Source organism: Colias philodice, chromosome 15, assembly GCF_061535455.1.
Source record: "Colias philodice isolate Cphi_HAF_F1 chromosome 15, ilColPhil1 Martin Lab GWU primary, whole genome shotgun sequence".
NCBI classification, from domain to species: Eukaryota; Metazoa; Arthropoda; class Insecta; order Lepidoptera; family Pieridae; genus Colias; species Colias philodice.
The window spans coordinates 1,174,940-1,194,084 of NC_143100.1; the positions used below are offsets into that span (position 1 = coordinate 1,174,940).

At 33.4% G+C, this 19,145-nt stretch overlaps 1 protein-coding gene across 3 annotated transcripts in view; it reads left to right on the forward strand.

Moving 5' to 3' along the window:
- The window catches only part of Ten-m (teneurin transmembrane protein Ten-m), a 210,721-nt gene that overhangs the window by 120,235 nt on the left and 71,341 nt on the right, over positions 1-19,145 (forward strand). For all 3 annotated transcript variants that reach the window (XM_089704261.1, XM_089704264.1, XM_089704263.1), the window contains one exon: positions 16,377-16,415. In XM_089704261.1, coding sequence (XP_089560387.1) covers positions 16,377-16,415 — 39 coding nt within the window. The remainder of the gene's footprint in view (positions 1-16,376; positions 16,416-19,145) is intronic.

A 19,145-nucleotide genomic window follows, 5' to 3' on the forward strand; every position in this document is an offset into this window, starting at 1 on the left:
TGGTACGAAGTTGCACGGTGGAAGGTAACAGGTATGTGTGGATAGATTGATCGACATCCGACAATTTGTATATATGTTTCTTAAATATAAGTCATCATCAAGACTCCAATTTAGTATTACAACTTACAAGTAAAGATTATCTATCAGTCAGGAACAGGCCTGTCTTTTAGGGCCGATTTTTCAATGCTTGGTTAAAACTTATCCGTCCAATAAAGTATTACACGATAATATTAAAATGTCACGTAAACTGTCAAATACGGGCAATTAGAATACGTTTTTAAAATGGTAGTTTTAAATACATTATTCGACGAATAAGTTTTAACCAAGGATTGAAAAATCAGCCCTTAGTATTGTAATAAGTCGTCATTTAAACAGAGCACCATGGTATCATGGTACGTTTAAAATTAAAATGTACCTGAAGTTTTTTTAGACAAAATAGTTCCTAATAATTTAAATACGATGCATGTGAAAAGTTTGTAATTTATTTAAATATTTTTGTTCCCACATTTCTTAAACCTACTCACATACCTACAAACTAAATTATTTACATTGCCATAATATCACGTAATGGTCGAGATTGAAAACCGTTGAACCGAAGTAAAGCCAGCTTGTTTGGCTAGTAGTTAATCGGTTATTAATTTCGCTACTACTAGATAATAAGCAGATATTGCGAGCTATGTGCAATGATCAATTTCAATCAGCACGCTCGTTTGCCAATGATAAATAAATTAAGATATATTATACATCCAATTATTATAATAACCAATTACTTCACAGAATTGGTACATTAATTCGGCTTTATTTAATGCGTGTAAACTCTTTTTCAAAAATACATGTAAATTTTTTTTTTGTTTATTTACGATTTACGTAATTATTGTAGTTTAAGCTTAGTACTGTTTAGCAATTTCTTTGTTATCTATAATGAGTGTAAACTTTCTTCTAATGCATTTCTTATGCTATGCATTTCTCGCAGAGTTTCACGCACACAGCAATAATTAAAACATGACACTCTTGATCTTCAGATAGACCTGTCACACACACAAAAGCATATTAACACTATAAGTTAAACAATTTTCTAACAGTGCCTTCTCTATTTATTTTACAAAACCGAGCCATTAAACGCAACATAAAATAAACACAAAACGAAAGCAAGATGCTCCAGTATCAAAGCGATCGCCATAACTCACAACTATCAAACAAATTAAACGCTAGCTACAATTTCACGGATACAATTCATTTCGCGACGACAATAGTTCCCAGTTCCACCGCGAAATGTCACTTCGGCTAACTGTATTAAGAATTCCATAAACAATGTTCCACTTCTGAAATAACCCCGCAGCGGGCAAATAGACTTATGTTCGCGTCGATATTTTCCGCTCGCCCGCTCAATAATTCATCGACTGATCGATACGTTACGGCACATCACTATTTTACGTGTGGTATTGTGTGTTCGTTTACTTTGTTTTGTGTTTGATTGAGTACTGAAAAGCTGTATATGTAATTTACTATTTATTTATTGATTCTATTCTATAAGAATGAATCGGATAATGATAGACTTGAATTAATTTTAAAACTTATGTATAAAATTTTATAAATAACAAAAAAAAATCCGAAATCAAAACTAAACAATCTCTGTATCGACAAGTCGATAGATGCAGCACATCTCTATTTCTTAAGACTGTATGGGTTTAAATTGAAAGCTTGTCAAATAAATAATATTGATGTTCATGGCACATTTAAACAAAGAGAAATAGGTTATACGGTAAGGTTATTCATATTTTTTATTGAATAACAGAACATTTACAGTAAATTAGACCTGGCGTCAGTCTTGGCTTATAACTCTCTCCTTTCACGAAAGATTGGCGTCATGTTGACTGAAAATCAGCGCTGTCAATCACAAATTCACTGCGCATTAGATAGTTACAAAGTGCATACTATGTTTTGTTATTTGTGTTAATTTTTTGGACAAATAATTACCTATCTATACATAGACCGGGAGATACTGACACAAAATTTCGAGTCATTTGTAACAGGATGGCGGTTCTACAGGGGTCTTAGTACGCAATGACAAAAAGAAAAATGATGGTGTGAACGCTGGTACCGGTGGGTTAGTCGCGTGGGCGTTAGTCGAACTCGTCGGAAAAATAGCGAAAGTCAAACGATTTGTAACACAAAAATTTTAGAATTTACCGATAGCCCATAAAAAAGAAGTAGGCGGTAGTGTCATGCCATACTTTTCCGGTATGACTTACAGCCCGCCATACCGACGCGAATGTGTTGATTAAAAAAAAACAATTATTCAACCATTTGTACCAAGCTAACTTTTGCACAGGTAACCATCGTCGTGCAGCCATTTACGAAAATCGCCATGCCATACTTTTCGGACGATTCCAAATGGTCGCCATACCGCCGAAAATCTGCAAAATTTTTTTATTTCGCCTATCTTTTTGTACCAGTATTGCATTTGGCTTTTTGGAGAGTATTTGATAAAATGTGACCATTATTATATTTGCCATACTTCTAGTAGGGGGAAAAAGTGCTGTCATACTTGAAAAATAAATTTATTATTAATTTATATAAGTGAAGATTTCCAACACCTAGATCTTTGAAATTTTGTATTTATATTCGTTGATCCTCAAACTTACAGGAAAAATAAGTGCCATACTGTTACAAATCGTTTGACTTTCGCTATTTTCCGACGAGTTCGACTAACGCCCACGCGACTAAGCCGCCGGTACCAGCGTTCACACCATCATTTTTCTTTTTGTCATTGCGTACTAAGAACCCTGTAGAACCGCCATCCTATTACAAATGACTCGAAATTTTGTGTCAGTATCTCCCGGTCTAACACGACAATTCAAGCAAAATTCGTATCGTACTATAGTAAGCTACTACCACAATTAATGGACAATGCATCCGCTGACTTATTACGTCGGTCTACACGTAATTGGAATTATTGGCTGGAGCTACTCTAGGCCTTTAATCTTGCTATAGCGCTGTGTAGGTCAAGATAGCCCTTCCTGTGTGTAATGCTAATTATGTTGTGGAATATAGAGGTGAATTTAACGATATTTAGTTGATGGAAAATAGCATATTTTAAATCTAATTAAATTGTTACAAACAAACACACCAAAAATAGAATATTCTTGTTTAAATAGCTATAGCTATATTCTATAGCTCATTTGTTATTCTAATGTGGAACCTATATTACTTTAAAGTTTCGTCTAAATCCGTTTAGTAGATTTTTCGTGAAAGAGTAACAATCGATCCATCCTTACAAACTTTTGCATTTATAATATTAGTAGCATAATTACAAACACGTACCAACCAAAATATTCGCCGTCAGATTTAAATCCTGAGAGCAGCTCGCAGACTGCCTCGATTTCTTTATTTCTACAAAAATGGCGCGTTTCAACTGTATTTCATACATAATCCGGGTTAAATAACCAACAGCTGTTCGATCACACGTATGCGCCACAGATATTACAGAAATAACAAAATAACACGTATTTTTAAGTGTTTTTTCAGCGTTACAAACGTTCCGTTGAATACAATATTCATAGCTGAAGGTATCGATTCGCGCCCTGTCTTCGCTTGACGCTTTTATTTCAATCTTTTCACCACTTAATTGTCAAGGAAATGTGTTTATTTCCGAATGTTTTATTCAGCGTTCGTGGAATGATAAATTGTAAAGGTGAGATGTTTACTTGATAAGTTATTTTGATAAAATGTGTTATTTTATTTGATTTACTGTTAAAAGTTGACATTTCAACAAAATATGTATTAAATAATTTTGTGAATTATAATATTCGTACGAACATATTTAACTTGATACATTATAATTTATCACCGTCGATCATATATTTATCGAAACGATATCATTTAAACAGTTACCTACACAAAACGAAAGAACCAAACGTCACAGTTACATCAGTGCATTTGAAACTAAAACCGAAAAGCCATTAAAAACTCAATATACGAAATTGCTCTTATCTATTTTTTTCAATACCACTTAAGCAAGGTTATTAGCCTGAGGGGAGACGGTGCCAGGCACCGAGGGTTGTGGTGGAAACGTTTCCTTGCACTTTTAATTGCTTTCATTTTACCTTCATTATTTTTCACACCAGTCAATTTGTTTGTTTCCATGTTTGGCTGTAACTATGGCAAAAGGCACACGATATTATAAACTGCTTAAATTTCACTTCACAATAAATTGGTACATCTTTCTTTTACAGGATTTTCATAAACTCCAAGGATAATTTGCGGTGACATTTGTTTGTTGTGTGAAAATCCCTTTTCTCTAATACAAAGTTTAGAAATATTTCAAGATACATGAAAATGCCGTTACGAACCTAATGCGAATACTAAAATTATATTCGCAAAGTCGATTATTACTAAACCTGCAAAGAAGCTTTGTACAAACAAACTTTGTTACTTTTTATAGCGACACTAAATAAAATAAACATTTTCAAACAGCGGCCAGTGTTAAAGTAATAAAGAATTAACCACAAAAATAATAAAAAACGACGCCTTAAATAAATATATTTTTATCACTAACGTGGTTAAGTGCTTAAGTGGCCTGACAAGGTAGAAAGAGCCATTACTTTTTTCTAGGTCTAACCTTAATACCTTAAACGAATACGACCTCTTTTGGTATTTTAGGTTTTGAAATTACATTTTCGTATTTTAGTTACATTCAGGGGATTATAGTAGTTAATAGTTATAATCATAACTAATAAAAAAAAATAAAAATCGTTTATTTCGAAACAATACATAAATACAAAACAAATTAGACACGACGATCGCCTCAACTAGGAACATACCTGTGCTAGAGACGATCGACGCCTTCCTCTCCAGACTTAGCCATCCAACTATTAATACTGAATAATTGTCGAGTGGTTAACGTTTACTTACATTTTACCTATATATAATTAAGTTTTTAATACATATTAAGTTCAGTATTAAAAGCCTATATACCTACTACTTTGTTCACCTAAAAGTTCAAGGCAGGACATTATGTAATTTAATAATGCCAATTTTGTGTACGTATGATATATGAATAGAAGATCTTCAATATACGATAATACATAATATAATAAACAAAGATTCATCTGAAGTCATATCATTACTTCTATAAAATACTATAAATCATCCAATATGTAAACGTATATCAAAGCACAAATCGAAATACCCTTCTCACTCCGCGTAAATATGAAACATCCATAAACCGCTCTATATTAAATAAAGCTGTCTATTCACGCACCGTCATAAAACTTAAGTACAAACTAAGTATCTATTTAAAAGCGTAAGCGAAGAAAATTATTCGCAGTCGTCCATTACATCCATCCCTCTACAAGAAAATTACATTTCAATCCTACACCAGACTATAATATTAAGTGCAGTACTGACTCAGCGTTAAATAAAACCCTCAAACGCTTTGGAAATCATTAATGGTAAGATATTGACAGATCCCATTTATCTCCTGCCTTAATTTAAGTTTATAAGCAAGTCAGTGTCTTCGTGACAAGTTAATGCACAATGCGTGGATGGAAAGCAATTAAAATTGTCTCTTAGATTTGTGACGCTTTATCGTGAACAAGTTTGAGGTTCGTCTGTTTTTTCTGTGCTCTATGGGTTTAGTTAAGGCAATAAAAAAACTATTCATTTTGATTTAAATTTTATGTGTTTTCAATGTGTACACTCATGTTATCCTCGATTGAACACAAGAATTACAAAAAATGCATCAAGCGTTAAGTTTGCAATAAATGCAGACCACGATACTAAAAACAACATGTCAAGAATATTTTCTATCCTTACTGAAATTACTTACATCATAATATACTCCGCAAACATATGTAAAATCGGAAAACCTAAAGCGAAACCTCGTCCAGAATTTTCGTAATAATTAAGAATTTCAAAAGGGTATGTTCTTAAAACAATGGCTTATAAGACGGAGGTTTTTATGAGAGCGAGGACGGTTAATTTTAACAGCGGCCGTAATTAGCAAATCTTAAGGTCCTTGAATATCAGGAGCGTTTCCGACGCCTTAATAACTCTTGACTGTAAGTGATGAGTGGTAGCGGTTAAATGTAATTATAAAAAATATTTTTTTTACTATGAAATTACTGGTGGGGTCGTAGCTTGGTAAAAATTTTACACTTATAGTTTAGTACTCTAAAAATAAGGTCTACTTTATTATAAACAAAAGCAAGAGAGATCAGAAGCACTGGCCAGATCCTTGAAAAATACAAGCATAATTAAATTTAGTTGTACAAAATGTGAGAACTGTATCTTGCATGCAAAATATCTTGTTTATGCCTTTTACAGGGCTCAGTTATTTTGCTAACGTTACATGAATAGCCCAAAATAAGGCATAATTTTTCAAACCTCGTTGTAACGAGCTCTCATTACAACTCGAGGTTTGAACTTAAGAATTTTGTAAAGGTTTTAAAAATTCTTTTTTCTTTGCTTTTTCATCTTCCTCCCTATTTGTACTTTACATCTATAAAAAAATACGCAATAATCCGATCTAATGACAACCACATGCATAGAACCAGTACAATAACGGATACGGGTGTAAAATAAAAATATATTTCCAATATCCAGCTATCAAGCACACGTCTAATCATCAGTCACTCCACAGCCGAATTCTTCAATTCGGATTTAATCTAGCAAAACGCCCTCCGCAATATTAAAATATGAGTCCAAAGAGGCCTGAACAGTCACCATCTGATCATACATACTTAATCTTATTTGAACGAAATCCGCTCCTATTTCTTACGTCCTAAGTCTATATTGCCGTGACTTTCTTATACTTTGAGCGTGTAATTACAATATTTCGACGGAATTAAATCGGATAAGCCGTACTCTGAGACGATTGCGGGATTGATCAAAAGGAATTGTCGTTTCTGTCTATAACATCGTTAGATGTGCCCAAAATGATGGCACGACAAGTTTGCGCGGATTTATTAAAATGGCCTGAATTGGAACATCCTGTTTACTTTATCATAGGCAAATTATAATAAGTTTTTCTGTGTTTTATCTGAGTGAAATACATAAGAAATTTATTTCATTTATTGACTCGTATTTTGCTAAATACTTACACTCTGAATAAATAAAGTAAAACAAGGCTGTCCAAACAGTAGAGATCTCGAACTTATACAACTGTCAGACCGAAAAATCCAACATCAAACGCCTTACCGGATTAAAATTATCGTCAATATGCGTGGAAATAATGAGGTTGAAATGCGACGTATTTAGGCTTTGAATTAAAAATTCACAAGTTTTGCGCCCCGGCGTCACGTTTGAGATGGTAATGCAATCGTCAGTATTCCATCGCCCCACACTAGCGTAATCGCAAATAGGGTTGTCACACGCAGTCGATTATCGATGATTTATTACGGTTTTTCCGAGTGAACTGCAATCGTAATTATGTAAAGTTATTAAGACTTTAAAATCAATACTGTAATTTATCTGTGAAAGAATACTATATTATATAATATATCGTTTTATAAAAAAGTTTAAAAGTTGGAAAACAATACGATGTTTAAAATTCTCAACACATAGGTATATTGTATAATGAACGTTCTGCTATTATTGCGTAATCAGGATGATAAAGCAACGCTTACAGAATATTAATAAATTGTGGAAATACTTCGAAGATTATCTAATTAATAAGTGGGCAGAATTTAAGAAACACAAGAAACTACTTCTCTCAATAATTACTTAGTTTATAAAGTAACTAGGTTTCCGCTCGCGGCTTCGCCCGCTTTGTTTAAAACCTAATAAATTTTATACTAAAACCTTCCTCTTGCATAACTTTATCTTTAAAAAAACCGCATCAAAATCAATCCCACTTTTTAAGATTTAAGCATACATAGAGACATAGGGACAGAGAAAGTTTCTTTGTTTTAAATTATGTAGTAATAAGAAGAGGTAACTTCACATGTTACGACTCATGATTCTTTAAGAATAATGCATACATGCAATTTTTTTGACTCACAAGTTCTTTAACGTGATTCCACAACATCGATAACGTCCCATCACTATTTCACGATTGATTCCAGTTGGAATACGGCTGAAAGACACTGGGGAGCCGATAAGCGATCAGACGCAGACTCGAGACTCATTGCGCAATGTTGCTTCTAATATCAATGCTGTATTTGCCGGCTTTACTTTACATTACTTTAATTTGTAGAAATGGGGACTTTTTTATCTGTACTGCTTGAAACTGGGCGGTGGTTTTGTAAAGGACGTTGTGAAGTGATAGCCTGTGTGGTATTTCATAGTAGAGATTTTGTTATAAGTATTTTAAAATGCTACTACGTGAACCTAGCAAGTGGACTAATATATTACTTTGATTATGTTGATAATTATTTTGGTTAAACAATATGGAACAGAATGCTTTTCTTTGAGTCCTACATGTACGAAGAAATTCAAAATTAACATACTCCATGCTTTCCTTAAATCACTCATATGCCGTCAATGATCTAAGAACTTTTCAATACCTAAATTAAAACAAAAACATCAAAACACAGAATGCCTCTAAACAAATACCGCTAAATACCACAAGTGTAATTTATAAAACGTATTTTCGTTTCACTTAGCTGTTATCAGGGCCTAAGCAAAGCCGGGGGCACACTGACGCCTGACGGTGATAAATGACTTACGCGCTCCGAGGCACGCCTGAAAAAATGCTTAACTTATTCCGTAATCCGTGAGTATGCACCAGGCGTTACGAAATACCTTTTGTATAAGTTCAAACGTGTATTCAATTTTTGTAATTTTGTGTTCCATTCAAACTAGAAGTACAGTAGTAGATAAGAGCTTTTAGGTTGTATTGATTGTTTTGCGGAATTCGGCCGGTATGTTTTTTTTTATGTATGTACACCGATTACTCCGAGGTTTCTGAACCGATTTACGTGATTCTTTTTTTGTTCGATGCGGGATGGTGTCGAATTGGTCCCATAAAAATTTTATTCGGATAGGCCCAGTAGTTTTCATTTTATAAGCATTTTTGTCTGTATTTGTAAATGTTGCAAGTGCAAGTTTGAAGTCGGTTGTTTTTTATCAGTTATCACTTGTTATGTATAGTCTACATATACCTACACACCAACGCCTACTCTATATTAAAGTAATAATTTAATGTTTACTTTTACTAGCATAGGTATTTTTCTGAATAATTCCCAACATTGCGTATAAAATAAAATCGTATTTTTATTTCGAAATACAGCGCGAAGTGACACGCCGGCAATTTATTTTATTCCGCAAAATAGTTAGCACTTCAGACTAGCTGACGGCAAAAATAAATTTACCATAATCGTATTTTTACTATAAACTTTAACAAAAACAAACATCGACTTTCGCATTTCGAAACCAACCCGTTCGCTGCAGGCTGTCCGAGCGTGCTCTTATTTGGTAAGTACGGCCATTCTAGCCCCGTATGGAAGCAAGCCCAGGCCTTATACGGATTGTGAGTGCCATTCTACCTCTGTATACCTCGCTACAATTGTACCTCGTATCTGTTAAATCTACAACAGTACCAGCTATTTATAGTGTGAATATTTTAATACTCGCTTTAATTTTGTTCGTTGCTTTTGAATTGTTTTATCGTTGACATCTCAGTGAGTTAATGGATATTAAGTATGTTTTGTTTTGAATAGATTTATGTTCTAGTTAACATACAAACATGTCCCTTGTTAGGACAAATTAAATTGTAAAGTAAAAGTATGTACTTAACTTTAAAGCTATACACGACACGGCTATGAAAAACTAATGCTAGTAATGTGATGAAATTTTAAAACGTTTTACATCTTACATGCAAGTAAACGAAAACTACGGAGGGTCCAATAAGATCGTAATCTTTTGAGGCAATATCCTTTTGCGTAAACCTCTTTTATTTGCAGGCAAGTTTATGGTGTTGCAAAAAATGTACGTGCCGACAGAGTCGTATATCATTGGGATTGACGCGTGGTATCACGGTGATCTAGCGAGGCGATGGACGAAACGGCCCGGCTGATTGCTTTTACATACATCAGCGTTTTAGGGTTAATCTGTGGTTTTAATGATTCAATATTTTCACGAAAAGGTAACTAGAAGGTCTATGACTACTTTTGAGTATTCTATTAAACAATTTGACATCTAAAATTGAAGTGTAAGAGCTAGCGCGCACGAGCAACTTTGTCTCCGCAACTATTTTGTCTCTCCCATCAATTGTATGGGGAGTTGCGTCGCTACGTGCGCGCACTTTCATACTACACCATGGGTGGAGAGACAAATTAGTTGCGGAGACAAAATAGTTGCGGAGACAAAGTTGCTCGTGCGCGCTAGCTCTAATACGAAAATATAAACTGCTCAATCTCCTCTAATAGATTGAACTATGATAAAACCCATCACATACAAATATTATTTTCTTCTTATATAAAAAACACAAAAAAATAAGTAAAATCTTTCCAATATTCCCAAAAAGCATCACGTCCCATGAATCGCATTACACGGTGTTGCATAATAAAAAACCCTTTTTGTCAGAACAAACAACTTTTAATCACAATAACCAAATATGTACCTGGTTATGGCCAGAACCATGTATAGCTATCGAAAACCCTTTATTATATGATGCGAAGTTAATTGCAGTACTCAAGATTTATTTTGCGGATAATTTTGTTGCAATTTTCGTGACGCAACTTTTTAATCCTGACGTTGAATAAGGCGTTGATTCGAAAGTGATGTATCGATTGTGTGCAGTTGTTTGAGATATTGTTTGTTTGACTATGTTGGTCATATTCGACGTGTTGCAAAATATTTAAAAAATATATTTAATAAGATCTGCTAAGTTAATTGCCTTTAACATTTTAATAGCTGCTAGTAGTAGCTGCAGTGTAGTAAGACACTAGTTCTATAATCGGATTAAACATTTACAAAATTTTAACATTAAATATTATTTAAATGTGTAGTTTAGAATATTAATAAAAGTAAAATTAAATTTCGTCTTACATTCATAACACAATTCAATACCATCAAAATAAATCTCTATAATACGGCATTTACAAAGAAACTCCAAAAGGCCGCTTGTCCAATTAAATAAAAAGTCTTGCATAAGACTCGTGGGCCATTTGTACATGTAATGGATACCTGTGATTAATATTGACTTGCATTATAGTAATGGAGGAATAGTTAATTAAAAAGTTTATTGCATTATAGATGGGAGTTTTCAATATTCTAATTGATGATAAATTGAATGTGCGTTGGTTTAATTGATCGTTTGTGCGTTTGTCCGTATGTTTGGTTGATTATAAAATGTTTATTTGATGCAATTTTGTATTGGAGATCATTTTAATGAAAAGAAACATTAATCCATACTAATATTATAAATGCGAAAGTAACTCTGTCTGTCTGTCTGTTACTCAATCACGCCTTAACTACTGAACCAATTTGCATGAAATTTGTTATAGAGATATTTTGATACCCGAGAAAGGACATAGGCTACTTTTTACCCCGGGATATAGGATAGGTTTTATCCCGGAAATCCCACGGGAACGGGAACTATGCGGGTTTCTCTTTGACTGCGCAGGCGAAGCCGCGGGCGGAAAGCTAGTTAGAAATATATACATTTAATAACAATTGTGTTAATAGCAAGTTTATTATTGTAGGTATGTCAATAGGTCGTTGAAATTTGACCTTGTGAATTATCTTGTCATTCTGAGTCTCTCCTGTGTTTTCCACTTCATACCACATCGATGAAACTTTTAACAAATCTAAACACTTAAATTCGTACCAGAGCATATTAAAATAATTAATACCCAAATAAATCAAAACAACAAAAACATACAACACTTAACCGCTACCAAGTCGTCGACCGAATGAAAAAAACATGACATAACCGTACGATGGGTGGTCGGGACCTTACAAGGATGCGTACAAGGTCCAGGACTTGTTACTATATACAGCAGTGGCATTTTATTACTTGCGTAATCAATATTGCAAGTACAGTTGTCATGTGTCCTTGAGTTGTGATTTGGATAATGAATTTTGTTGTTGAGGTCGTAAGGTCGAAATTTGATGCACGTTTATGTGCTTTCTTTAATTCGGATGTCAACATTTGTTTTGTGAGATTTTTTTAAAATAATATATTTTATTCAATTAAATAAGTGAGCGAATGTATACTGTAAGAACTTGGTTTTCTATCCATACTAATATTATAAATGCGAAAGTAACTCTGTCTGTCTGTCTGTTACTCAATCACGCCTAAACTACTGAACCAATTTTCATGAAATTTGGTATGGAGATATTTTGATACCCGAGAAAGAACATAGGCTACTTTTTATCCCGGGAAAATGACGCAATCCCGGAAATCCCACGGGAACGGAAACTATGCGGGTTTTTCTTTGACTGCGCGGGCGAAGCCGCGGGCGGAAACCTAGTTCCTAATAACGGTAAAGACATTGTCTCTCCAAAAAGGTCTTAACAGATTTGATTCAACTTAAGATTATGACCTAAATAATACGAAAATAAGAACAAATATTACATAAAATGGATTTATTATTTAATCCAAAGCGGTTGGAATACTTGGCAACGAGGTGGGCAGCACCCACGCATGTGATTATATCGTTAATATTAACTAGTTTGACCCGTGGTTTTGTCAGTCTATTTTATTTATAAAATCTTCCTATACATAAGAAGTAGTTGTATAGAAACTACCATGTAAGATGTTTAATGGGTTCCTTTAAGAGTAGTGCAATCTCCTTATAGAAAAAAAGGAATCAGTGATTTTATAATTATAAAATAATTCCTAATATTATCTTAATCTTATATATAAAAATGAATCGCAAAATGTGTTGGTAAGCGCATAACTCGAGAACGGCTGAACCGATTTCGATAATTCTTTTTTTATTATATTCCTTGAAGTACGAGGATGGTTCTTATGTAGAGAAAACGTAAACATGTACCACGGGCGAAGCCGGGGCGGACCGCTTGTCATTAATAAAATCATTTACGGTATCCTTTACTAATTAAAAATACTCTTAAAATGCAAATTCGAAATATTATTATCTATGATTTAATATTATAAAGCTGAAGAGTTTGTTTGTCGCGCTAATCCCAGGAACTACTGGTCCGATTTGAAAAATTATTTCAGTGTTGGATAGCTCGTTTATCGAAGAAGGCTGGCTATATAATATAATCACGATGAGACCAACAGGAGCGGAGCACTGCGAGTAAAACCGCGGGGCACAGCCAGTTTATTTATCAAATATTAAGGCCCCATACAATACACAATGCATTGTCCATTTTTTCCAATCACGTATCCATTGCGCCGATATCGTGACGTGGCACGACACGTGCGCGTCTCACGACTTTGACTCACGACGTTTTGTCGCAGCGTTATTTATTACCGGACGCGGCTGGTGTTGTGCGCGCTCGACTTTGTGTTTAGCTATATTTTATTATGAATGAAATGCTTTTTTATTTTATATGTAAGTTAATAAGAATGAGCCTAAATTCTCCCAACTTGAATTTATAGTAAAAATTAGTACAATTGATTGGTTTAGTTCTACTATCCACACTACATCCTACTATCGTACTATCTACTCCACTTTGGCCAAGTATGTTCGTATTTAATATTAATTAATGATAATATATAATGATAATTATATATGTAAAACATTTTTAAAAATTATACGCCACATAGCAGATCACAGCGGATCACCTCATACAATGTAATAAGTAATAACCCTGTTTAACCTGTGAATAACAATAAATCATTTGAATTTGAATTTGAATGATAAATAAATAAATAAAATATGATTGGCAGCTCATAGTGATAAGTCTAGCATATTTAAAGTTAACTAAAATAGAACACAACATTTTAAAATTATAAAGCTTTCAAATGCATGTTTATTATTACATGATCAAAACCCACCAATAAACATTAACTTGTGCTGCAAGCCTTAATATGTACTAAGCATAAAAAATCAGTATCAAATTCGTTACACGACACAACCAAACGCCTATACATTAACCATACAACATACATACGATTAAGCGGCTATAAATTAAAGTGGAATACGCGACAGACCTCCAAAGGTCTCTTATTGTCCGCGCCTGACCCATTTATTTCACCATTTGTATCGCTTTGTGAATAAAACCTGACACGACCGCATAGACCGGCCATTCTACATTTGCATTCAATTACTTAAATGACAATATTATACAGATATATTTTATTTAACGAAAGTTAACGTCTGAAGAATGGAGTGTACTCTGCTATGTTACGTGTATAAGGTTTCGTATATTGAATTAAATGGAGATAATATAACTTCAAAATTCAGATTTTCAATTATTTAAATGTGAATAGTAAAATGTAATATTTCTATTCAATTGCCTTAATAGAAATATTTCTATACACTATGTAAGTGACCTTTTGTAAATAATAAATACATAGTATCTGTAATTTTATCTGAGTTCACATTTCTTCTACAAGTTTATAGTAACACGATATCTTATTTCGAATACAAATAAATAGTACAAGTATTTTTTAACAGCTCGGCCGTTTTGATTCCTCCCAAATCCAATTTGGGATTACATGAAAAAGTCGCTAAACAAAATACGGTATGTTTATAGTAAAAATAGCACTGAAACTTGGTTTCAGATGTTTTTATTGGAAGTTTATCCGATTCTGAATAAATACAGCCTAACAATCCGGGAGCAGCCTCGGGGCTTCCTTATAGACGTATGTTTACTTTGCAAATAATAACAAAAAATATTTCATGTTGCCATGCTGTTCTGTGGTATAGAAATTATATATATATGTACATGATAAGAATTATAAACACAGGCATTTGGAAGTAATGATTTTCACTGCAGTTGGTTTGGTAAATAAAGAGTCTTTAAAAATCCTTAATATTTTAGGAATGTCGATTAATTATACATTTTAACACGACGAAAATAGCAATGAAGGTATAAAATTAATATTTACAATAAAAGTTTCAAGGAATAAGAATCAACACGCGTCTACAAATTATATTTATTACCCACCTTTTTCGAATCTCCTGAGCATCGTATACCATTTTAGTAGTGTTCCAAAGATTACCCATATACAGTGTTTTTAAACATTGTTTCAACACAATACTATGTCGTAAATGCATTGCTTTCCTAAAATAGGATGTGAGGTTTCAACGGAATTCCAAGATCGGAAAAGATAAAAGATAAAGCTAAAAGGTAGTTCTCCAGCTCCTCCTACAGAGAAAATGCTTTTTCTAAGAGACTACGTAAATACTGCAGATCTAAACAAACATATTTATATTTATCTATATTTATATTATAAAGCTGAAGAGTTAGTTTGTTTGAACGCCCTAATCTCAGGAACTACAGGTTTGATTTGAAAAATTATTTCGGTGTTAGCTCATTTATCGAGGAAGAGTATAGGTTATATTATATCATTACGCTGAGACCAACAGGAGCGGAGCGCAGCTAGTATGAAATAAAATTATATTGGAATACCACTTTGAATGCAGCAAATTTAATATAAAATAAATGCTTTAAAATGTTCTCACGGAATGGAATTATGTTATATTTTTTTAAGTCAAACGTTGCGTTTCATTCATTCGGTTGGTTTGTACAAAATATTACGATCAATTGGCTCGTACACTGAGAGTACAGTCGCGTACAATATCGTTTTGAAGTTATGATTTTATATTTCTTGATATTTATTTTATAAAAATTATTTCGTTATTTTTATTTTCAGGCGGGTTGTTTATTCGTTGTTGTTTTTTAAAACTTCTATATAACAACTTATAAATGTAATATACTTACTTTCAACACTTACAAAATTACTTTTAACTAACAACGTTCCTATAAAACGATGTCTACACATTTGTGATTATTATAAGCTTTTAACGTCACCATTAATCAATTTATAAACTAAATCACTACATAACAGAATAACTCTCAACCAAAATCAAGACCCTTGCGTACTCCAATTCCGAAGTGTAATAATTGCAAGTCTAGAATGTGTTGGAGCCGACAGTACGCTCAGGAGGTGCTAAACGTTACAAAATGTTCCGACGGGCTAGCTCCAATGTTCGGCAATTAGCACGTGTCCATACCGGTTGCCATGACAACGCAATATGATACACCCCGCTAAGCAAACTAATTGGTTTCGGAATGAGTTGTGACGTAATTAATGAACGAGTTAAAAATCAATGCCCTATATTTGGGAAAAGGTTCAGTTTTAGAGATTTTTAATTGACGCGCTATAGATAGTTATAGGTTAGTTATTTTGGGAATATTTTTTATTCAACTGTGACTAAACAGTGACTTAGTTGTAAGTAGATATTCTTAATTTTATAAAAGGTATTAAAGGGTAATTTCTTTTGTTACAGGCATGCTCAGATCTACATACGATCGGCCCGACCACGAACGTAAGTAATTATTTCTATTTTGACGTGACAACGTCTTATAATTCGATAGCGCCGGCTGCACGCACGAAAAAACATGACTCATGCGGCGTTACCTCGCTCTGAGGCGTTCCATGTAAGGCTTGAAGTGCGAGCGAGAGCGCGGAACGAGCGACAAAGAAGCACAATCGGACGTTGTCACGTTCAACTATCGTCAGTAAACCGACTTTACAGACAACCAATTTTTTTTTAATTTTTAAAATAATATTTCATATAATATCACACTAACTTAAACAATATTGAATACGGAACTAACCTGCTAGCTCATTTAATCATATAAAGTGTGTATGTATGCTACTCAATCACACACACATAAACACCGCAAATTTCTGAATAAAACTTGTATCCACTTCACACATTTCTAACCTCGTATCATTCCAATGGACACGAAAAGCAAAAAATAATCAATTTCTGCACACCTGTACACGGTACGTCACGTCATTCCCGTGACGTGTAAATAAAGCAACTAGCACAGAACCTCAGTTAGGTCATCAATTTTTCCCTTTATACTAGATTCAGATCGTTTCCATGGCAACAGTGAAACCTATTGTGAAATGTACCAAATGGTTTATGGGCCAAATGTTTGGACGGGTTTAATGAACTTTGTTTTTTTTCGGTTGTGGTAAATGCAAGTACAAATAAAAGTATTTCTTGCGTTTCGTTTTACATGAAAGAACGAACTGTAATTGTTTGTAAAGAACCTTCTCGAATATTTCCTTAAGAAAATGCTGTAATATTATTTGTAAAAATTGTAGGATTAAATTAAATTAGTAAAATTATTCCGACAATTTATTTGCAGATTAATTAATTAGTTTAATAATTTATGATACAAATAATAATAACAGAAATACTATAGTGTAACTTATAAAAGATTTCAACTATTGGTCGTTATTTTGATTCTGTCAAAGGTTTTTGCATTGAATATCATTATCATCAACAAACAAATTACCAATAAATTATGTATAATCTGCCACTGAAAATATAAATAATGACACTTTAAAATATTAACCAAATGAGTCTGAATTCTCGCTATCCGTCATAAATATTCAATAAGTTTAACCAAAATATTCAGTTAAACGAAACTTGTTTATTTTGTGTCAAAAATAGAAATATTTGTACTTTATATTTGAATGTGATTTTTATAGGCAGTGTAATATTATAACAGTTGAAATATATTATTTTGTATAAGTTGAACTTAAAGTTGAAATACAAAATCAATTTGACGGATTGTGACTAAATATTTTATAGACCAAAGACAGCACTTTCAATACAATTTAATAATGTTTCAATCGACTATTTCTCAATTGTGAAATGACCTATATTTTAAGTTTGAAAATTATTATTTCATCTAGGCACAGCCTCTGTCTCTCACAGCCCTTTACAAAATTATGAGCTAATTTTAATGTATAAACATAAACACTCCATGTATTGTTTAGTCTATTGAAGGGTTTATATTGAAAATACCTGTTGAAAAACGATATCAAAATCACAAAATCACGTCGTCTACTATATTATGATAATATACATACTATTAGGTATACCGCATTTTATATATTAATAAAAAAAGACGTGTGGCACTCGGGGACTGCCGCGTTAAAGCTATTGCATGCTATGCCTTTAAGCCACACCTCCGCGCCCGTCGGAGAGGGGAGCGTGAGGTTTTTCGTTACTAAATTTCTGGATTCGGTCCCCGCGCTCAAGGCCCGCGATAGAAGCTATGCAATCGCTAAAAATCTTTTTCGTATAACAACGGCATTAAAAAAACTGGCTATTTTTTCACATGTTTACTATCTAGTGCCATATCTACGTAACAACTTTCGTCTTTTCCAATTATAATATAGTTCTATGCACTGTAAAGTTCCACATTGTAAACCAAATCCACACATACATTTATAGAACTCCGATTCGCGGGCGGCCGTTATCATAATTCACTTAGTTTATAATCTTAACTCCATCCTCAATTTACGTCAATTCTATAGCTCCCGAGTTCTCACAATATTGAAATTAATTAAATTAATGGAATATTCCATAGGACGGCGATAATCTGAATGATTGCCGACTCGAAGATACTATTGAATATCTTCATAATCAATTTCGTACAGAACTTGCGCTCTAAAACTGTGACTATGCTTTGAGAAGTAATTTTGCTGGAGCGAGCCGTTTCATTTTAGTTCGGCAATTCGGATCTGCGAGGGCTTACCAAGTTGTGCCTAGTAGCTAATTTTAATCACGATCAAAAGGATATAATTACGTAGATTTACAAAGAGTAGTTCGCAAAATAAAGTCTAATAATAATAGTTTTTAAGCTATGTAACGGCAATATCATAAGGCCAATTACTCATATACGTTTAAATCGATACAAGCTTTTTTTCTTTGTATTTAGCATTATTTTATGAAGGTGTTTCTTGTATATCATCGGCTAGTTACAATAGAAATATACTAGTACTATTACTAGTACCAGTATTAGGAAACTCAAAGAGCGACGTCACCGATTGTTTAGTTACTATCGAGTTAGGCAAGTTGTTCACGGTTTAAGCCAGTTTGGATGTTGAAGCGTTAACTATCCTGTTTGATACGATTTTCGCGTATTATATTAGCTTTAATGCTCTATTTTATTAGTCGTATTAGTTAACCGCAGATTGAAGTTTAGCGTCTGTTATTATCATGCCAAAGTATTTTATTCTCTTCGATTTC